At 44.5% G+C, this 22,896-nt stretch overlaps 1 protein-coding gene across 1 annotated transcript; it reads left to right on the forward strand.

Annotated features, from left to right (window-relative positions):
- The first annotated feature begins 54 nt into the window (after positions 1-54).
- WDR4 (WD repeat domain 4) lies at positions 55-22,208 on the forward strand. Its single transcript, XM_048290338.1, has 11 exons — positions 55-176; positions 1,710-1,772; positions 2,494-2,640; positions 7,165-7,321; positions 7,882-7,994; positions 10,053-10,113; positions 11,135-11,233; positions 16,163-16,227; positions 16,882-17,065; positions 17,961-18,030; positions 21,078-22,208. The coding sequence occupies exons 1-11, from the start codon at positions 55-57 to the stop codon at positions 21,257-21,259; spliced, it is 1,263 nt and encodes a 420-aa protein (XP_048146295.1). The 3' UTR covers positions 21,260-22,208.
- Positions 22,209-22,896: the final 688 nt, after the last annotated feature.

Below are 22,896 nucleotides of genomic sequence, written 5' to 3' on the forward strand. Positions count from 1 at the left end.
GGGCGGGGCCGGCGCGGGGCGGTGACGCAGCACCGCACGTGGCGGCGCGGGCGCATGGCGGGCGGCGATGGCGGCGGGCGCAGCCCCGGGGCCCGGCCGGCGCTGGCGCTGCGCGGGGCCATGGCGGTGGCGAGCGGCGGGGGGCGGCTGCTGGCGGCGCGGCCCGGGCAGGACGGGTCAGTGCGGGGCGTGCGGGGCCGGGGCTCTGCGGGGTGCGGTGGGGCCTGGTGGGGCAGAGCGGCGGAGGCCGCCCGGTGCCCCCTGAGGGCCCCCCGTGTGTGCAGGGCTGGGAGATGCTGGGGCGGTGCAGGAGCCGCTGGCCCTGCTGCGGTTCGTGCCTTTCCGTGCTCCTTGTCAGCGTTTTCTCTTATCGAAACATCACTTTAAAACTTTCCAGCCTTGGTGGTTTTCTGTCATGGTTGTCCTCCCCCAGTTGGAGGTCACTGCTGTGTGAACGACTGTATATAACATACAGATTATATATATATATATATATATATATGTCTGTTACACATGCGTATATATGTACATAACGTATAGATGACATGTGTATCTATATAAAGAGTATGTATCTATATGTAACACGCATATGTAACATGTGTAGGTATAGCACATATATAGCATGTATATGTATAATATGTACAAAAATTATGCATAGGTGTATTATATATTACAATATATATTGTGTTGTTTTATATATACTTGCATACATATGTATATACAGGCATGATGACAGTCTATTTTATGTCTGTAAGGAAGGTGCATAAAGGTATCTGTAAGACAGGGGCCAAGAGGATGGTGCCCGACTCTTTTCAGTGGTGCCCAGTGACAGGATGGGGAGCAATGGCTGTAAAATAAAACACAAGAAGTTCCACCTCAACATCAGGAGGAACTTTACGTGTAGGGTGGCAGAGCACTGGAACAGCTGCCCGGGAAGCTCATGGAGTCTCCCTCTCTGGAGATATTCCAGACCCACCTGGACGTGTTCCTGTGTCACTGCTCCAGGTGACCCTGCCTTGGCAGGGGGATGGACTGGATGGTCACCAGAGGTCACTCCAACCCGAATGATTCCAAGATTCCATGTGGTATCTGAAGGGAGGTGTCAGAGCATGGACCAGGCTCTCCTTGGTGGTGCCCAGCAATGGGACAGGAGGCAAGGGGCAGGAACTGACGGTCAGGAAGTTCCACCTGAACATGAGGAAGAATTTCTTTCCTCAGCAGTGACTGAGCACTGGGACAGATGGCCCAGAGAGGCTGTGGAGTCTCCCTCTCTGGAGATATTCCAGAACTGTCTGGACACAATCCTGTGCCATGTGCTCTGGGATGGCCCTGCTGGAGCAGGGAGGTGGGAGCAGATGACCCACTGTGGGCCCTTTCAATCTGACCCATCCTGTGATTCTGTGACTGAGTAAATGCTACTGACAGATCTGTTGAGTCTGACAGAAGTAAAATATATGCAAACTGCAGCGTTACTTCACCAGCAGAGGAGGATTTTCTTTTTGACATGTGCATACTGTCCAAAATTAAAAATTTCTGCTGCCTCTGTAGCACTTTGGGAGCCCACCTGGGCAGAGGTGTCTCCTCAAGATGGGGGCAGTTGTGCAAATAACTTTGAAATAAGAGCATGTTACAAAATAGTTGCCTCTCCTCATAGTGAACCTCCTGGTTATTCTAGTCCCAGTAATTTCAGGCTTATTTTTTCCTTGCAGTGATGAGAGTCTCTTCGTGTACAACTGCAGCAGCACAGAGAAGCAGCCCTTAGGAGAGAAAGGGTGAGAAAATCTGCTCTTTTCCTGGAGGGTGCATCTCCTGAGCCTGTGTGGCAGTGAAGGCAGTAAAAGAAAGCTACAGGATAACTCCCTGAGCAGGTGAAGGGTTGGTTTTGCTAACTCTGATGGATATATATATATATATATATATATCTATTTTTTTGTTTCTATTTCATCCAAGGTTTCATTCCACTGTTCACCTTTTTCTTAGAGAAACACGAGTGGCAAAATCAACAGTTCTCTCTCTTGTCAGTCAAGACATTTATGGAAATGTCCTGTGTCTTCTATTAGATATCTAAGGCTGAAAAAAAGCCCACAAAACAGTTACATAAGTTCTCCAGATCTGTTCTCTGAGTCATAAGAGTTCAAAACACACACAGAAAAAAGTATTTTTCTTAGTTTAAATCTAACAACTGGACATTGTTTTACTTGTAGCCAAACAGGAAACATTTTACTGTTTTCCCCCAAATATATATCAAGATGTGCTAGCTCAAATTTTTGTTTTCTAAACAGGTTGTGATGCAGGCTTAGACCTTAAATCAGTTTCCTTTGTCTTGGCTTACTTCTTTGCATTAATGTCCGTGTTGGCTCAACGTTTTAAGCAGAAATAAAGGTGTTTCAAGTTTTACTTTGTTCCTTGTGCTCCTGGTAGTTTGGGAACAACCTCCTCAAGGATTTTAGTAGCTATCAGGTTGTGAACTGTTGTTCCCGTTCTCTCTAATAGGCAGGATGGAAAAGGGACAGATAAAGGAAGTGATGACATCCTGGCTTTTGCCTTCTCCCCATCAGGAGATTACTTTGCCTTGACAGATGACAACAAACGCCTGATTCTGTTCCGTACAAAGCCTTCCTGGGAATGTGTTAGTGTCAGGTAAGGTAGCAGGATGGTGCGTGTTGTTATGGAGTTATGGCTGATGGATTTAGAGTCCTAAAATGGGAGTATTTGAAATGTTCATATTTGTTATTGCTTGCTTTGTTTTTTTTTTAAATTCCCTCGCTCAAACAAATTTAATGTTTTTGGGAATTCGGAGTATTTGTCAAGAATTGATGTGTGGTCTTCCCCATACCGAGAATGGGAGTGCAGATGTTTATATCACTGGCCAAGGAAGGATAATCTCTTTCCGTATACCAAACCCAGTGTTTGTGTCTTTAAGAACTAAAACTTTACCCACTCCTGGTGAAGACTGGCATTGGGCCTGTAAGAGTGATGCTGAGCAGCTCAGTGAGTGCATTCTTTGTTCCTTCTGATTTGGAAGAGAAGGTGTTCTGGGGAGTTTGTGAACTTCTACAAAAGCACATCTTTCGAGATGCTGCAGCTGCTTTTCTTCAGTACGTTCCTCTTGAGGAAACAGCCTGTAGCTGTCCACCAGAGGTCCCCCAGTTCCAAGTTTTCTGCTGCTGCTTGTGACAATTCTCTGTAGAAAAACCAGGACCATGAAGGGCTTCTTGGGAAAGTACCTGAGCATGTAACATCTCTGCTTCTGGTGGTCTCTGACAAATCTGAGACCCTGGCTGCAAAACAAAATCAAGTGTCTGTGCTTGGCTCTGTGTGTAGGGTACAGGATGGACCTTTGGCGTTAAACAGTGTTGTAGTGAGGAAGTGGTCAGGGCATGAAGATGTGCCAGGGAAGGTTTAGGTTGGATATCAGGAAAAGGTTCTTCCCCCAGAGAGTGGTTGTTGGGGTCCCTCCCCCGCCGTGTAGTCCTGGGAGAGGGGCCCTGAGGGCACAGACACGGGGCTTCCCTGCCCCTGCTCAGCCTCGTTCCCATTGGTTGGTTTGTGTTCCCTGCGCGGGCAGAAGGACCCTTGGTCCCGTGACTGGAACAGTTCCTGGGCAGAGCTCCGGCCATGCGGCTGGAGAAATAAACATCTCTGAAACAGCTATCAAGAATCTGTCTGTCCATATATATTTCCTTTCCACGGGACTCCTGGTTTGATATATGCGTGTTGCAGTATCCCCACTGCAACAAATGGTGGAGATTTGAGAGCAGAACGATCCCCGATCCCTAAGCGACTGATTTGTGTGAGTAAACCCTGGAAACTTTGGATTCCTCTTCTTGGTTTTGCTTTGCTATTCCGTATCTAAACTATGGAGGAACCGTGGGAAGACTCTTGGCTCTCAGAGCCGCATATGGACATTTATCTTAAAATGATTCTTGAACAACGATTTGTAAATTTTAGCTTGATTCAAGCTCAAAAAGAACTGAAACACTTCCTGGCATGGTTGTTTAAGAACTTTTTCTATGTTTCTTGGGATTTAATTCTTACCAAGGGCTTTTGGAAAACCGTTTGGACACAGTTAATACTGGAGTCAAAATATATGCCGATGGAAGAATATTTTCGTGAATATTATTTAGTTACCGAGACTGTTGAGCAATGTCAGCTGTGTCCTGGCGAAGGGAATCCTGGCGCAGGGACCGTGCGGCCCAGGCCACGTGCACCGAGCGCTCTGAGAGCAGCAGCGAGGCAGTTCCCGCGCGCGGGCGGAGCCACGCGAGCCGCAGTGTTGGAGGCGGAGCGAGGAGCGGCGGGACCCGGCGGTGCCTGCCCGGTCCTGTGCAGCGCGTGGTGGAGCGAGCCCCGTGAACGCCCGACCGAGAGAGGCGGCACGCGGGCGGCGGCGGGCGGCGATGGCGGTGGAACGGACCGCGCCCAGCCGAGACGCGCGCTGGAGCAGGGCGCGGGGGAGTCATCGCTCGGGGGCCCGGCCGAGACGTGGGTGCAGCGCCCGGCAGCGGCAGCGAAGCTGCGACCAGAGGAGGCGACGCACGGAGAACTGAGCGGCACGGCCCGGCCCGGCCCGCGCAGCCCCGAACGCGACCCCGGGAAGAGCGCGCAGGCACCAGCAGCTCCGAGAATTCCAACACGGGAGCGACCGAAGGAGAGAGCAAAGACGCAGCGAGACAGAAAACAGCAGCCACTCGGAAAAAGGAAAAGATCATAGCAACTAAGATCTTAGGGATAGTAAAATGGTATAATGTTAAGCAAAATTATGGTTTTATAACAAGGTGTGACAACCAGCAAGACATATTCGTGCATAGAACTGCTATTAAAAAGAATAACCCTGAAAAATGCATCCCAAGCTTGGGAGATGGAGAGGTGGTGGAATTTAATATTGTACTAGGGAGAAAAGGGTTACAAGCATCGCAGGTCACTGGGCCTGATAGTGTTCCTGTAAAAGGCAGTATATATGCAAAAAATCGTAGTCATGTTAGACAGTATCTCCATTGTAAGCCCCCCCTACAGTTTCCCTTTCCTAATCCCACCTTTCCCTTTTACCCTATGTCCTATTACCCCCAGTGTATTCCCAATCCGTTTTTTCACCCATGGTTTCCCTCACAAAACCATGCTTTTGCCAATTGTGTCCCCAAAAATCCCTTTCCAATGCCGAGTGGGGGATGAAAAGGGGGAGGGAAGAAGTTAAACCCTCTCCTGCCTCAGTTTCCCCACAAAGCATGCTCAGAGTTCTGTCTCCCTTCTGTCAGCCCTAAGATGTTCCACAGAATCTGTTTGGACATTTAAAGACTCAGGAGGGTGGCTTGTTTTGTTTTGAAACTGTTCTTGTTATGTTTATCCAGTTGTTTTCATTCTCCTTTTATTAAAATAAAACGGGTGAGGTGTTGGGGTCCCTCCCCTGCCTGTAGCCCTGGGAGAGGGGCCCTGAGGGCACAGACACGGGGCTACCCTGTGCCTGCTCAGCCTCGTTCCCATTGGTTGGTTTGTGTTCCCTGCGCGGGCAGAAGGACCCTTGGTCCCGTGACTGGAACAGTTCCTGGGCAGAGCCCCGGCCATGCGGCTGGAGAAATAAACATCTCTCTGAAACAGCTAGCAAGAATCTGTCTGTCCATATATATTTCCTTTCCACGGGACTCCTGGTTTGATATATGCGTGTTGCAGGATCCCCACTGCAACAAGTGGTCAGGCACTGAAGAGGCTCCCCAGGGAAGTGGTTACAGCCCCAAGGCTGCCAGAGCTCAAGAAGTGTTTGGACAACGCTCTTAGGCACAGGGTGGGATTGTTGGGGTGTCCTGTGCAGGGCCAGGAGTTGGGCTCAGTGATCCTTGTGGGTCCCTTCCAACTCAGGATGTTCTAGGACAAAACCAGAAATGCCAAATTTCTGTTCATTCTGTGTCCTGCCTTCCCTGCTGCCCTGCCTTGTGTGTCTTGCCTGTAACATGCCACTGGATCATTGGTGTTTTAGTTTCTGCTGAAAGTTTAACTAGGACCACAGCTGGATTTTTTGGGAATGTCATTACCTCATGTTGGGAAACTGGGAATACAGGTAAAAGGCTCTTTGCATGGATAACAGTGCCAAAGTTGAGCTTTGTGGCTTGTGTTGGTGTTTTGTGGCAAGGTATATAAAGGTCTCACACAGTGCTGGCCTTTGTAGTCAGCTCGTGTCAGACAAAGGGGAATCTTTGTGCTCAAGATCTTTTGAATCTTTGTGCTCAAGATCACAGGTGGTACAGTGAACTCAGAGCAAGACTTTCTGGTTGGCAAAGTAACCTATTTTGGAACTATGTTGCCTGTGATCTTGTTGTTGTGGTGTTCCTTTAAACAGCCACTGAGAAGTGTAAGAATTTCTGTCTTCCTACCTGAAGCACAGTGTATTGTCCTCTTGCCTCCAGATGGCCACTGAATTTCAGAGTAGGTGAATATAAATATCCATTCCCTATTATCCTTGGTGCCCACAGTCCTGTGCTAACACAGAGGACATGTTTTCTGGCATATGTGGTCCTTACGTTTATCTGGGTAGTTGAAAGAAAGCTGGTACCTGCTACACTGGCAGCTGGAACTTTGAGCTGATGGCAGATGATGAGGGAAACTCATCAAGTTCAGAGCTTTGTCTGGACAAGGAACCCGGAGCCTTTGTCTCTGTGACTTGGGATATGAGGAGAAAAGAGTTCCAAAGCTCACCAGGAAGGGCTTCCCTTTACAGTACAGAGTGACAGCTGGAGGAGTAGTTCATACACAGTGTTTCAAAGTGTTGCTGTGAAGGACTCCTATTAGGACAAATCCTACCTTGTCTTTTTTGCGTGTTTAACTCATATTTTTATTATGTAGAGTGCAAGGAAGTCTACCAGCCTTCATTAGAGTCCTGGCATGCTGCCTGGGTGAGGTGCTCAGCTGAGAAAGTACCAAGCAAATTGCAGTCATGCAGCTTTTAATGGTCTCCTGTTCCTCTCCCCACCCCAGGTGTTTGCTATTGCATAATTCACTCATTTACTAGACTCAAAAGTGCTGTTTCAGCCCTGTAATATTACTCTCATCATCGCTGCCCTTTCAGTAATGTTGCATCTGAGAACTTTTTGCCCAGCCTCTTGGTCTGTTTAACTTCTGGACTTGCTGAAGCTGCCATCCAGAGCAGTTCAAGCTGTGCCATTTGTCTTTCAGGTTTGTGACCAGGAGATGCACATCCCTGGTTATCACAGCTGCAGAGGATAAGATTTTTGTTGCAGACAAGTCTGGTGATGTCTATTCTTACTCAATAACAGAACCTCAAGCAGATGGAAAACTTGAGCTGGGTCATGTCTCTCTGCTATTGGATGTGGTAAGTGTCTGCCTCCATGTATTCACAAACCTGCATTCCTGCTTGTGCTTGGGTCTTTCATTGTTGCTCTTGTCCCACACTTGTGGTTTGCTAGGGGTTTTTTTAATTATGTAAATGAAATGTGCTCTAGATGTTTTCTTACTGAGTTTGTGTTGGCAGAGTTTGGTAAGGAAACAAGCTTACGAATGTTGAAAGTCTTCATGTTACAGTCTCAGAAGTCTTGGTGACAGAGTGGGAGTTCAGCCAGTCTGCCATGTCAGTTGAGCTCTTCAATGTGATGAGCTTCTTCTTAAGATGCAGGGGCTCTTCCACCTGTACTGTTGAGGGTCAGTGGCTTTCACTGGACCTGGAAGTCAGTGTTACTTGTCTTAGCGAGTGAGAAAGTTATTGTCACAAAGATTTTACACTTCCATTGTTACTGGAAAAGAGTGGCTTAGTGTTTGTACCTGCCTTTCAGGGTGAGGAGATACAGGTGGTTTACTGCTTATCTTTTTTATTTTCCTAGTTAAGAATTTCAAGCCTTGAACTGCTGGGCACTAAAACTCTCCCCTTCCCAACAGGCCCTGAGTCCCGATGACCGGTATATCCTAACTGCAGACAGAGATGAGAAGATCAGAGTCAGCTTGACAAAGGCTCCCTATAGTATTGTATCCTACTGCATGGGACACAGAGAGTGAGTGCCTTGTGTGCCAGAGCCATTGTGTGCAGCCATTCCCTGCACAGCCACCTTCCTCTACTCTGAGTGCATGAAATCATCTCCTCAAATCACCTTATAAACAACAGCTTGGTCTGTAATAGAATCCTGGAATGGTCTGGGTGGAAAGAGACCTTTAAAAGTCATCCAGTGCAGCTTCCTGCCCTGAGCAGGGACATCTTCAATAAGGGCAAGTTGCTCAGAGCTCTGTCCAAGCTGGCCTTGAATGTTTCCAGGGATTGGGCTCTACCACCTCTCTGGTCAGCCTGTGTTTCACCAACCTCATTGTAAAAAAATTTCTTCCTTGTATCTAGTCTGAGTCTACACTTAGTTTAAAGCCATTATCCTTTGTCCTGTTGCAACAGGCCCTCCTAAAAAAAATAAGTGTCTCCATCTCTTTTGTAAGACCTGTTTAGGTACTGGAAGGCTGCAGTAAGTTCTCCCCAGAGCCTTCTCTTCTCCAGGCTGAACAACTCCCAATTCTTTCAGCCTTTCCTCACAGCAGAGGTGCTCCTGCCCTCTGCTTGTGTTTGTGGCCTCCTCTGGACCTGCTTCAACAGGCCCATGTCCTTCCTATATGCAGGACTCCAGAGCTGGACACAGCACTCCTCTGGGAGTGTTCTCACCAGAGCAGAGGAGCAGAATCATCTCCCTCCAAATGCTGGTCACAAGAGGCTCCAGAAATTGTTAGCTCAGGATGGAACCTACCTTAGTCTTAGGAAGGGAAGTCTTAGGAACTGTCTTTTGAGATTTGAACATATGCTAATTAAATTAACATCATCTCCATGCAGAACTCAGACTTGGAGGTTCTGTGGTAATACAAAAAAACCTGGCTATATCAGCAGGATGGATAGAGCATTCCTGCTTGGGCACCAGACTGCAGTGTGCTGGAGACTGCAATATGAAATGTATTCAAGGAAGGGAACCTCCAAGAAGGATGGAGAGAGACTATTTACAAGAGTATGGAGTGACAGGACAAGGGGAAATGGCTTTGAACTGACAGAGAGTAGGTTTAGATTAGGTATTAGGAAAAAATTCTTTACTGTGAAGGTGTGAGGCAATGGCACAGGTTGCCCAGTGAAGTTGTGGATGCCTCATCCCTGGAAATATCCAAGGTGTTTGTTAGTAGTTGCAGAGTGAAAAGCAGTGTAACTTAATTGGAATATATTCAAAAATTCAATATTTAAGTTAGAAATGAATAAAAAAGGGTTACATAAAGCAGTAATTGTCTTGTTTCACAGTCATGGATTTTCTTCTTGCAGTGGGGCTCATGGTGATTCTTGCTGGATCTATTGTGCCTGCTTTGTCCTGGAAGTTTGTATTACAGTGACCAAATATCTTCCTTTTATTTTTTCAGTCTATGGCTTTAAAGTTATGCCTGTTTCCAAAGACCAGAGTGTCCCATTCAGGTCGTGTTCTGCTCAGGTCACTGTATTTTAGGTTAGTGAGCTCTGAGATAATAATGATCCCCAGAAGTTCAGGTCCTCATTACTCACCAAAGACAAAGCAGTATCACCAACTTCTGGAAAACAGAACTTCTGGCTGAATGTAGGCACTGGTAAACTGCCACATTAAAATTCTGTAAAGATTGCTTTTAAATGATCTCCAACTGTGGCTGGAGAGATGTGGCACTCTGGAGGCTGAGCCATCACTGTTGCATTTTAAAGGATCTGTTGATTCATGTTTTTAATGTGCATCATGAACTGAGAAAGGGGAACATGCTACCTGAGTAAATCTGTCTCCACTGGCACTTTTTGATCTAAATGACAATGTTCTCTGTTGGGAGGAAGTCAGTAGAATTACCTGAGTGCGGATGGGGAAATGTAGGTCTTCATTAAGTAGAAAGTCAATAGTTTGTGTAGTGCATATTTCCTAAGTACTGATGACATTTTTTTTCTTCCTCCTAATTATCTTGATGTGGAAAATCTGTTTGTTTATTCCAAGATTCTCTTTTAAAACTGCTGTTTTCTCTTACTGTGTATTTAAAGACCAGGGTGTCAAACAAGAGAGTTCAACTTTTGACTGCTTTTCCTTTAGGTTTGTAAGCAAAATACTTGTTATACCCAACTGTCCTGACTTGCTGTTGTCAGCTTCTGGGGTATGTATTGCAATTTCTTCAAAAAAGTGTTGTTTTTTTGTATGTTTGGGGTCTTTTATTATTATTTTTTCTAGTATTTTGGCCAATTTCCTTGGGATACTAGGAATAATCTCATGGTTTACAGGATGGCCTCCCTCCTCCTCCTTCCCTTTTTCTCTCTGCTTTCTTTTCAGTGTTCAGCCATTCTATTGTTGGATCACATAAAAACCTTTTACTGTGCTGATAGTAAAAGCCATCTTTGGGGATGGTGAAATTATCATTAACTCTTTCCTTGGAGCACAGATGTTATCTGCTTGGATGAGAACTGAAGAAATGAGTATTCCCTCCCTTCCCTCCCCAGTCCTTTTCTTGAACTGATGGCATCCTGCTGCCATACCACACCTGTACAGAGATGGAGTTGGCCTAAAAGAAGGGAAACAATATTCTTTGCTCCCCAGACTACCAAAACTGCACAGGAAACAAACAGTGTAAATCACAGTAACTCCTGGCATTTGGTTTCAGCTGCTGCTCTTGCTTCCCTAAGGCTCTTGTCCCTCTAATTATTTAAGCAGCTCTAGTGCTGCACATGGCTGTATTTCAGTCTTAGCAAATGTTCTTGGATGGCTTTGTTTTTCCAGAGAGGTGTTTAGCCTCTCTTCAGGAGGTTGCTAAATCAAATGAGAATTTGAGTGATAACAAGAGCAGGGGGCAGAGAAGGGCAGGCTGAAAGAATTGCCATTAGAATGCTGAGCACATGCATGACTGTGCTATTGGAGACAGGCTTGAAATGCCCTCCTCCAGCTACCCAATTTCCACTTCAAAAGGAGAATTAAAATTAGCATGATTGAATAATTTAGAATGCAGGGGGAAATTATGTTAATTAAAATGCTTTATCTGCACTTTGAGGTCTTAACTAAATGACTATTTAGCAGGTTCTGTGAGGAGCTCTTCAGGGAAACAGGGTTTAGCTGAAGGCCAGGAGTGGCCTCTCTTTGCCTGAGTGCTGGTAGTAATAGACTTGTTTCCACTTCCATCTGTCCAGGACTCCACCCTGAGACTTTGGGAGTATAAAAGTGGAGAAGAAATGCACTGCTGTCAGCTAAGTACGCTCTGTGGGCCTGAGGCAACCAAACCAGACCAGGTACGTCCATGTGTGCAGGTGCTTTTGCTGTGCTCCTGATCCTTGACACTGCCAGATGTGTTGGTTGCATTTTGTTAGAAGTGCTTCCCTTCTGTCAGTGGGTTTAGAATTCATGTGAGACCTAAAAACTGTTACAATAGTCTGGGATTTTGGGAAAGGAAGACAGTCCCTGAAATCCAGTCGTGTGTTTTGTGTGGACTTCTAAAATGTGCCAAGCAGTGACCAAAAGAAGCTGGTTCTAATTCTTCACAAATTCAAGTTCTGCACAGTGGACAAAGCCTTCACTTGAATTTTTTTTTCCAAAAACACGGGTGGTGTTGTTTCTTAGGCAGAAGACATCCTGTGACACTGGGAAGATCTAAACATTCACCCATTTTTTAAAATGCTCAGAATTTCAAGTGTTAAAGTTGCAATTTTTCTGAGCAAAAAGAAGCTGTGTAATATTTTTAACCAGTGACCTGCAGTGCTGCCCTGTGGAGTCAGAATGCTGGGCTTGTTATTTTAGGTTCTTTTGCAGCTGGACAGTGTCCAAAGTTAAAATGTGCGAGTCCTACATGAAAACTGAACACCCCAGGAGCCCTCCTGAACTTCCAGCCTGTACATCAGTGGTCTCACACAGATAAGTTCGGGGTGCTCCTGTGATTTGAGATGCTCACCTGATGTGAGCGGTCATTCTGGTAGTGCTTGGTCTCTGGTTTTGTTTTTTCCTTGTCATTTAATGTGACATAAGACCAGTTAGCAGTGAAATAGCACTTGAAATAGCACTGTCCTTGTCCCTGCTGTGTGCATGGAATTAAACCACCTACTCATCTGCTGGGTTACTTGAGTTCACCTCACCACCCATCCTGCTGCGTGTGATTTTTTTCATGTGAATCTCTAAAAACACTTCTTTCCCTGCAGGCCACAGCTGCCTCCCAGTTGTCAGGTGACTGGGAAGCCATGCATGGCTCTTGAGGCAAAGCCACTGTGGAATCCTTATCCAGGCAGAAATTGAATTGAAAACTTCTGCCTTCCCTCCTTTGTGTTGTGGTTTCGATAGTGGAAGTGTGCTTTGCTTCACCTCCCCACATTTGGGGAGCCACTTTCATCACAGACTTCCAGTTTAGACACTGGAAATCTTGGGTTGGCCTAGAGTTCCTGTTAGCAGGAATTCAGGGTAATATCCATATGGACAATTTAACCTGCTCCTTGAACTTGGAAGTCTTCTTGAAAGCACACCTGAGCCAGACACCTGTCAGAAGCTATTCGTGGGGTTTTTGACAACTGAAAAACAGGAGGCACAAAATTAAGTCACAAACCCATCTAACTGATATCCTCTGATATTCTGGGTACAGCAGGATTTGAGCATTTGTTTTAGAGGGAGTAATGGGTTTATTCTAAAATAATTTGCCTTCTAGATTTAGAGGATCACTGAGGACAAGTAAGCAACTAACTGAAGTGGGGATTCTGTGATTAATGTTAAAAATGCTGCTTGTTGCTTAGACTGGCTTAGCATTAGTAAGAGGGCTTGTGTGTAAATTAGCAGTGCCTGGTCTGTTACTGAACCCTAATTCCACTGATTACAAAGAAGTTTATCAAAAAACAGTATTAAACTATATAATGAACCTTGAATGTAGCATTGGATAAACTAGAAAATGTCAAAAAACTTGTTGCTGCAGGTAGGAACTGATCTAAGAAAACATCTTCAACTCTCTTAGAATGTTTTTGAATGTAGTTTAGTAATACTTGCCTTGTCTCCTAATAAAATCCCTTCCATCGGATACTCTTCATGCTGATGTAGTCTCAGGAGAATTTGGAGATGCCCTTTGCTTGAGGAGTCTCCATTTAGCTTCTTTACCTCAATGTGAGTAAGCAAAGACAGAAGGGGAAAGCCCACAAGCTGTGGGTTAATAAATAGAGCACAGCCATTAAATAATAAACCTTATTCCTGCAGTGCTTTGCAGTTCTTCCATCCAGTGCCACATGTGATGGTGTTGGAAGCCACAAGGTGGCCTGTTCTTTGAATCTGTGAAATGCTGGATGCTGCTCGCTCTCACAGGTGTTCTGCAGGGAAAAGGAGACTTTTGTTCTGCTGGCATCTCAGTGCTAGAAATGCCAGAGGTGACGTCTGGTGACATGTGTTTAGTCATGTTGTGCATCCAGGTGTGTCATAGATCATCTCCACAACCCAGAGTGACATTTGTGACAAGCAGAGTGTCTGCAAATGACTCTGCAGCCAAGGATCAGATAGGGATAAAAGTGCTTTTTCTTTTTTTTTTTCTATTGTTATATTTAATTTTTACCATCGATAACCAATGTGAATGCACTGGAGCTTGAAACACAGCTTGAAGCACAATGAGGATGGAATCATCAGTAATGGTGGGTCATGTGAGCACAAAAATGTGGGCTTATTTTGCTTGGCAGATGATGAATATGTGTCTGTTTGGGGACTGTAGGAGTGTTTTGAGCAGTGTAGCATTGGTTTCAGCTGATGGCTTGCAGATCCTCAGTTCATTTTCCCACTAGAATGGGAGTAATTCTCTAATTCCATAGTGCTATATAAATATTTTCCTGCTTCAGAGCTCTCACCTCATCTGATCTTCTTGACAGCAGAAGCTTGTTTAAAGTCCAGAACATGAATTGCACAACTCTACCCCAATGCACCAGTACATTAATTTTTTATAGGGTCACCTCACAGATGACATAAAAAGTTAATTTTAAGGTGTTGGCAGGCTGATAACAGTGTTGTATAAACACCGACTTAAGTTCAGAGAGCATCAAGTGAACATCTGTTTATCACAGAATGTTCTTGTAGCTCTTCCTTAATTGATTTCATAGCCTTGTCCTTGACCAAGAAAATGCTGTGGGTCTTGCATTCATTTTGCTGATTTTTTAACTTACCCACACATGGAAAAGAAAGAACTTGGAAAGAAGATGCATTTTTCTTTCTCTTTCCAGATGTGACTAAAACTTGGTTCAAATCAAAACAACCTGCTCCTCCCTCCTCCAGTGATGTTGGGGGAGAGCTGCTGTCTAATTCAAGTTCACAGAACCCTTTGTCTCTCTAACAGCACTTGGCTGTGTAGGTGGGCATTTCCCTGCATGTTTGTCAGGCAACAGGCAGAGAGGCAGAGCTTTGTTACTAGAAATCAATAGCACAGGTTTCAGCTTTTTTAATATATATGTATATATCTTGGCTTGTTCCTTTAAGTGTCTGAAGAACCCACTTGTGGCTTACAGTAAATAGGAGCTGTCAGTTCTACTCCAAAGCTGTGGTGTAAGCAGCTCCATCCTGCAGAACCTGCATTTAGACATATTAGCTACAGAGAACCTTTGTGGTTCAGCCTACTCACCCTACCTGGTATTTGGAACCATCTTTTATGTCTGTATGAAACAGGGGTCCTGGGTCCCAGTGCTAATAACTTTATATTTCTGCAGAGTAGCAGGAGATCAGTCCCATGTGTTCTCAGGAGCTTTGAATCATATCAGTCCTTTTGGTCATGTTTTTTATTAAGTGCTCCTTTTCTGTCCAAACAGGTGTTTGAGATGAGTGAAAAGTGTGGGCATGCTGTTCTTGCTTCCCCCTATGAAACCGTATCACACAGTTTTTCTCGTGTGCTGGAGAGGAAAAAAAAATGTTTTCAGCTCTGTTTATACCATGAATTAATTTTCTTTCCCACAGTTAGGTTTATCTCTTAGTAGTTGCATCATGTGCTGTTGACAAAATAGCTTCTGGTGTTAAACTTGCTGACTTGAATTTTTGGAAGCTGCACAGCTTGTTTTGCTTTCCTACATGGAGTGCAAAACTGTGAAACAAGCACCCTGACAGTGCCTATACATCAGCTGGTAGCTCCAAGGGTAAAATCCTTGGTTACTCCCAGATTCACCCTAACTTAGTGAACCAGAGGTTCTGGCCACTCACCAGTGTTGTGTTAGGGAAAGAGGTGGAGGTAAAAAAAAAAGAGTATTTGAGGAATCAGAATTCTGCCAGCAGAGTGTCAAAAAGATGTATTTTCCCTGCCCTAAAGGAAATAACTCCCTGCTTCTCTACTTGGAAGGTTTTAGTCATCAGCAGTGTTGGTGTTGTCTCTGCTTATAAAATACACTTGAGAACCAGCCTTTTGCTATTGCAGTTTTGCCTTTCACGTTATATAACAGATACTTTTGAAAAAGCACCCCAGGACATCATTTTGCAGTTTCTCTGTTCCTCCCAAGTTCTTCCCTACTCCAGGAGCCTCAAATCAGTTGTTTCGTATTTCAAGTAGAATGGTTTGTGCAGCAAAGATGCTGCTTCTCTCCCAGGTAAAACTGTTTAACTTCTAAATTAGGAGTGTGGTGCGGGGTTTTTTTGTTGTTGTGTTGGTTTTGTTGGAGTTTTTTAATGAGGGAAATGGCCTCAGGCAGTCTTTCCTTGTTGTTCAGAACACATTTTCTGTGCAGCAGGATGGCTTCACCCAGGCACAGGTTGAAACAGAGGCAGCACAGCAGGGATATTAGGGATATTAGCTATGCATCACTATCTTCGTTTTTTAACAAACAGAACAGCAGCTAATAGCTTGTGTTTGTAATATCTGAGCTGCTGGAGTGATATTCTGCCTGAGCAGGCTTAATGTCAAATGTTTTTGCCATTAGCATTGCAGGAGAAAATGTTTGAAGGTGGTGTATTTTCCTTCATCTGTTGGTTTGTCTGCTAATGGTAGTTCGCTCAAACCTTTACATTTGATCTCTGGACAGTGTGGAGGGGAAAAGTGTGGAAAACTTCATAGAACAGCAAAACTGGTACAAAAATAAACTTGACTGCAGTTTAAAGGTAATTATTTTGCTTAACTTACTGTAAATTAAGACACCTGCTAAATTTTAAAGGCTCTTAATGAAATGGAATGTGAATTTTCTGCCCATAAATGGTCTTAACTTAGAAGGATGGGTTTTTTTTTTTTCTATTCCTAATAGAAATATACCGTGTCAAGAATAACTTACTGCTGTCAAGGTGGTTATGTTGCCATTCTGTGTGACAGGTAAGAATAGATGGAATAATCCCTAAAATCATCACAGCTCCTGCAAAGGCAAGAGCATCTTTCCCTGCTGGCTGGCCTGGCTTTCCCTGAGCCTGCAGTACTTGGTACTGTGGGTCTCCAGATGTCCAGGAATGCCTGTGGCCTCACAGGGAGCCTCTGTGTCCTCTACTTGTTCTGAGTGCAGAGGGGAGTACAAGGGTTACTGTAATTTTGTACAGTTTGTGATGCCTTTCCCTCAGTGGAGGAAACATGAGGCTGGGAGGTACAAGAGCTAGGGGATGTTTTATTTTGGCTGGTGCTCAGCTGTATATTCCTTCAAGTGCAGCCCTGTAGGCCAATGTGCCACAATGCAACACTCCTCATATTGTAAGTCCTTAGTAATCCTTATGAAATTCCCTTTACTACCCTTTCTTTTAAAGAGAAGGCAGCACTGACTGCTTTTTCTTTCACATAACGCTTGAAAAGCCATTTGGCATGTTGGGTATTTACAGCTTCTGACTCAGGTCATGTAAGCAAACTGTATTTGAAGTGCTTATTCTAACCACTTTGCTTTGGCTCAGTTTGGAATTAGAGTGGGTGTCTGTAGTTTGCTGTACAAGTGATGGCTGTAGGTGGATTTGGTAATAATGGTAATTAAGTTTTTCCTCTCAAAAGTATTCCCACAGTCTACATCTTTCAGCTCGATGCCACTGCCCAGCAGCTGGTTTACAAACAGCAAGTCTCTCTGAAACACAGAGGTTGGGACATTGCATTTGAGGAAACAGGAGCTCTGTGGATTTTGCAGGAAGACAAGGAAGCTCCTCTTCTTTTGTACAGAGCATGTGATGGACAGTGGAAGGTACTTTTTTAATGCTGAAAAATCCTGAGTTATTTGGTGATGTCTTGAGGCCACAGCAGAAGTGGAGTTTGCTGTTCCATGAAAGCTAAAAGGCACCTTTCTCTCTGCCTTGAGATGGATAAAAGCCATAGATACACATCTCATTCTTCTCACCTGTGTATAATGCAAAGGTGTCAAGAGCTTGTTATGAACACCAGTCTGTTTGTTCTCAGCTAAAGCTGCCATCTGGCACAGCAGGATCAGAGTGCTTGTCAGCACTCAGTACTTTAAACCATTGCCTGAGCTTTCTGTGAGCTACACTTGATGATTTAAAAAAAAACCAAACCACAAACCAACAAAATCCCTTTGGGTTTGCTCAGGAATGCTTTCCACACAGCTTTCCTTGTGCCTGCCTCTGAGGGATCCTTTGCAGGACAAGGCATTTTGGGAGCTTAAGCGAGTTACTTCATTTTCACTGAGTACAGGGAATCAAATTTGGGGTATGTGCTATCAAGTTCTCTTTTATTGCCTATTAAACAACTGCAAACTCATCTGTTATCCTTGTAAGTCCCCAGCTAATTATGGTCTGGTTGTGAAGTGGTTTTAAATGAAACTTCTGAGTATGTTCTTTGACCTTAACGTGTTTCCTGGGATATTTCTTTTCCTCACAGATTAGTAAGTGGGAATCAATTCCTTTTTTGTTCAAATGGCAAAGCTTTCCTAGCAGAACTTGAGATCTCAGGCCGGGTTTCAAAAACAGCTCTTGAAAAAAGGAGCCTGGGAGAGATCATGGAGGTTTTACACTTGCTCTGTTTCACTGCACTCTTCTGAGAGCTGTTGCATTTTTCAGCATGCTGTGAAACACAAAATTGTCTATTAATCCCAAAATGATATGTAGCATTCCTTCTTTTCCCAGGCTGTAACTGATGACAGAGGATTACAGAAGATGTCAAAATATATTCAAGACAACTGGACAGTATTTGAAGGTGAGAAATTTGGCCTAAAGGTTATGGGAATGCAGATTTTACAGCTGAAGCATAAGATTTAGGAACAAGATTGGAGTTCAGGTCAGTTCAGCTGGCTATTGAAGTCACTCAATCTTTGTTTGCTCAGTTTCATCACACTGTCTGGTGTGGAAGTCAGTGCAGATAATGAAGTGTGTTTGGGGCACTGTTATCAAAGAACAATGTAGGTATTTAGAGCTGAATTGCAGCCTTATAACTTTGCCATAGCCACCTTATCACAGGGATGTATCCAAACACCCTCTGGCAGAGCTGCTGGAGTCTGTCTTGCTGCTGTGGTATCAGATACTGGTGTTTGTTGTCTTGTCTCCTGCCTGGGTGTGAGACTTTGTCACAGATGTAGTGGAAACAGGATGGAACAGCCATGGGAGGAGCAGCTCTGCTGTAAAGATGGGCTGCTTGGGTCCACCTTGGCAGGGCAGATGATGTGGAGCGTGGTGTGGCTGGAAGGTGTGAGCCTGGATGGGACAACAGATGACATTGGTTAGTGTCAGGGCTGGCTCATTTTGTTCTTGCTTCCTGCCCCACTCCCAGTCTCTTGTCAGAAAAATAATGCCTGGCTTACTTGTTCAGAAGCACCCTATGTTCCCAGGATTTTTTGTGTTTTAAAAAACACCCAGCTTTACTTAGAAGGTGAAATTAAAGCAGTGGTGGCTGCAGGGTAGAGAAGAGTTGTGGCATGTGCTAAAATCTGAATTATATATTGAAACTTCATTAATAGAAATTTCTCTCCTGTGCTTTGCTGGGAGACTGGGAATCTTCCTTAAAAAAATGTGTTACAGTTCTCACCAGTCTTCTGGTCTATTCATGGTGGCCATATGTAAAGATGAGAGCTGCAGAAATGTTCAGTCTGGTGTAAAGTCTCCTTAATATCTGGTATTGGGTGGTTTAGCATGTAGCTGTCATTAAGTTGGTCATTAAGTTGTAATTAAGGTGGTGCAGTCTTTGCAAGTCAGGTGCTCCTTTGGAAGGGAGATGTTTGCATGGAGATGTTGCAGCCTTGAGAGTTACAGCCAGGTGGATAATTAGGAGGATGAGGTCTGAGTGAAAATGAGCACAGAGGAGTAAAGAGAGCAGGCAGGGGGAGAGGTTCTGGGCATAATTAATCCGTGGAACAAACGAATGTGAAACGCAGTCACTGGCTCATCTGCAGCTGGGAAGGGAGCACAGCTCACGTGACAGGGTTCATTATTGTTAATTAGTAAGTGGAGGCTCACTTGATAAGCACTTATTCCAGTGCATAATGAGTGCTTCAAAGGTAGTTAGATTTTGTGAAACAAGTGATCATTACGTTGTTTGAATCCAGTCCTAATCCCTGCATATTGTCCTTTTATAGACTTTTCTCACCTGTTTGAGGTTTCTGTAGGATTTAAGATTCAATGGTCAATCTGGAAGTATCACAGAACCCTAGAATGGTTTGGGTTGAAAGGAACCTTAAAGACAATCCAATCCCAACCCCCTGCCATGGGCAGAGACACCTTCCACTAGTCCAGGTTGGTCAGAGCCCCATCCAACCTGGCCTTGGACACTTCCAGGGATGGGGCAGCCACAGCTTCTTTAGTAGCTCACCACCCTCTCAATAGTTTCTTCCAATACTGAGTCTAAACCTAGTCTCTTCCATTTTGAAGCCATTCTCCCCTGTACACATTGAACAGTTTGACATTGTGCTATAACTCATCCTAGAAAAATTAAAGAGGAAGATTTAGTGCAGACTGATGAAGGAAAGATGGATGTTCAAACCAGCAGCACCCAATTTCTCCCAGGGCCAAGGGCCAGTAAAACTCTTACTGAGTGCAACACTAAAAGTAAAAACCTATGCTTTGCTGAGCAAGGAAAAGCTGCATTTTATACCAAGAAACAGGGGGATGCTGTATGTGTTTCTGTGGAGTAGCACACTTAGCTTCAGAACCAAACCTTAGCAGGTGCTGGATTTCTCTTCATTTGTCCTTTAAAGATTGTGAGTTTTGTTCAGTGGGAAAAGTGGAGAATGGGAGATAATTGGCTTTGTCAAGTGCCATTCCAACAATTTTTTTAGAAATATGGCCTTAGCCAGCTGGTCTAATTTTGTGTTCCCTACATAAACAGTCTGATTGGGGATTTTTGGATAGCAGTTCCCTGCTAAGCTCATCTAAACCTCCAGCCTTGGAGGGGATGTGAGCAATACTACACTGAATTCACAGAACGTGTAACAAAGCCATTGGAGCAAATGCTTAGGAATCTCTGTGTGCTGTAGAACATGACTATTTGAAGTCTAAACCTTTGGCCTTCTTGTAAGTTAATACTTTAGGAGAAAAGCCAGCTAAGCACAGTTAGGTGGCAACTCCCTTTGTAGTGTTTGGGTCCCAGGGAACAACTCCAGTGGTTCAAAACCAGAAGCCCTGAAGTCTGCAAGTGTCCACTGTGTGAGGAGAGCTGTGTCCTCTCTTTGCTTCAATGTCAGGTGCTTGATTCTGTATGAACTTTTTAGCCTAAAAATGGAGGCTGTGCCTGGCTGGTGAATGCTGAACAGCTGCTTGCCAACACAAATCAGGCTTACACAGTGTAAATGTTGATATTTAATCACAGAGTGGTTTGGGTTGGAAGGGACATTAAAGATGATCTCATTCCACCCCCCTGCCATGGCCAGGGACACCTTCCACTATCCCAGGTTATTCAGAGCTCTGTCCAACCTGGCCTTGAACACTTCCAGGGATGGGGAGTCCACAGCCTCTCTGGGCAGCCTGTGCCAGGGCCTCACCACCCTCAAAGTGAAGAAATTTTTCCCAATTTTTAATCTAAATCTGCCCTCCTTCAGCTTAAGGCCATCCCCCCTTGTCCTGTCATTACATGCCTGGGTGAAAATCCTTGTCCAGCTCTCTTGAAGCCCCTTGAGGTACTTTGGAAGGCTGATACAGTGGATAGGACCACAGTAAATGAATTGGAATTCCACCATCTAAAATGACACTCCCGGAAGTAATTGATGAGACCTCTAATGGAATTAACACCTGTGTTCTTGCTTTGCCCACCTGCAGGTTCTGTTGGTGCAGAGAGCTACTACAGCAACCTCTACAAGGCCTCCTTTGATAACATGGACGAGTACCTGCAGAGGAAGGAGGAGAGGTTACAGCAGCAGAAAAAGAAAAGGCAGGATCCGCAGCGTGGTTCCAATGGACAGGCAAAGAAGAAGATGAAGACTGAAGAGCCATCACTATGACTGCTGTGAGCTTGTGACCTTTGCCTTGAGGAAAGAAAGTGATCCAACTGTGGACTTTTTACATATGAAATGAATTATGCAAAAGGACTGGTTTAAAATTTTATTCAGGTTTTCAGGCAGGCTGATGTGACAATATCATGTTTGCAGCAAATAATGCATTTACAACATACCTAAACTTTCCAGCAGAATACAGTGTTAGTTCAGTCCTGGGAATCTCTGATGCATGTTACATGAATATTGGAGATGGTGTTTTCCTTGAAACGGGATTTTCTTTTTGCCTGCTGTGTTCAGACTTTCTTCTTCAGGTGGAGACACACTGATTAAAGTGGATGCAACTTTATTTTTGATTACTTTTGGTTTGGGTTGTTTGGGGGGTTTTTTTAAACTTTTTAAAAGGTTTGTTAGTTAATGTAACTAAGTGTACCTGGGTATGGGGAGGGGAATGTAGAAAAAATTCTTGCTGGATATGAGATGTTTTAACTGAGACTTTCCCTTCTCTGTTTTTATCCTTTAACTTCCATTCATATGGTTGGGATTTTGCCTGGCTTCCAATCCATTATGTGTTACTTATGGGATATTTCTATAGGAAGAAGTGCAAAAGTTAATGTTGTTTACTGCAAAGTAAAAGTAAAATGTGCCAGTCAACTTTGTGTTACTGGAAGCTCCTTCCATTGCAATATGATTCTGCTGTGTCTGAAAATCATGTGAGAGCAGAATTTGGAGTGCATCCTGCTTTTTTCATGGAGAACTTTCCCATACTGTAATTATCCAAGAGACACATCTTCTTGAGAAGATGTCAGTAAGAGCCTTATGGGGCTACTTGTTGCTGCATCACAGGGCAGAAGATGTGTTCATCTGCCAGATGATATCATGTTCGTGTGGAATATCATGTCCTTCACAAAACCAGGTGTGGAAATCTGTACAGCTCATTAAAAGTACTCAGATTTAACCTGTGCACTGTGAGTGGTTCTCTCTGGAGTGTCTGGACACGTAGAACTTTTGCATTCAAATGCAGATGTGTGGCCCAGCTGCTTGGTTTGCTGACAGCTTCTACCCTCCCCTTCTCCCGTGAAGGATGCTGAATGTCAGTAATAGAGCTCAACAACAGGTAGGGAAATTTCCTGGTGGTTTCCCTAAATCCCATGGTGATGGGAAGCTGTGAGGGAAAACCCTGTAATTTCAGTCTTCTGAAGGAATGTGTGGGGTGAAAACCTTCCGGACTGTACCTGGAACAGTCAGTACAGTGGTACAACGCTAGTGATGAGCATTTTTCGTGGTCCTCAGGAAAGGATGAGAAGCTGCCACCTGAAGTGCTTTGATATTGGGTTGGAGTGGTGGCTTGGAGACTGAGGCACCTGTGGTGTGATGGTGGCCTTTAAAACTTTGTAATTCTTGTTGTGCTCATTTAATTGAAGAGGAGCTCTAGGGAAAGGAGTTGAGGAAGCACTTAAGGAAGCTCCAGCCTCAGAGTAGCTTTTATTTAGGAGTAGAGTTTGCTGGTGTGCAGATTCTGTAAAATACTACCAGAAACAGGCTTGTATTCAGACTCTGTGAACCAGACAGGACAGGAGGAAAAGGTTCTGAACTAGATGTTTTGCTAGCTGTGATAAAGAAATCATCCCATGATGAAGTTTGCA

Source organism: Corvus hawaiiensis, chromosome 2 (assembly GCF_020740725.1).
Source record: "Corvus hawaiiensis isolate bCorHaw1 chromosome 2, bCorHaw1.pri.cur, whole genome shotgun sequence".
In the NCBI taxonomy this organism is placed as follows: Eukaryota; Metazoa; Chordata; class Aves; order Passeriformes; family Corvidae; genus Corvus; species Corvus hawaiiensis.

Bases quoted from the DNA above. Each gene is read 5' to 3' on its own strand.
- WDR4 (XM_048290338.1), top strand. From the start codon at position 55: ATGGCGGGCGGCGATGGCGGCGGGCGCAGCCCCGGGGCCCGGCCGGCG. The intron at 11,234-16,162 runs GTACGTCCATGT...TATTCCTAATAG, and splicing joins AGGCAACCAAACCAGACCAG to AAATATACCGTGTCAAGAAT. The intron at 16,228-16,881 runs GTAAGAATAGAT...TCCTCTCAAAAG, and splicing joins GTTGCCATTCTGTGTGACAG to TATTCCCACAGTCTACATCT.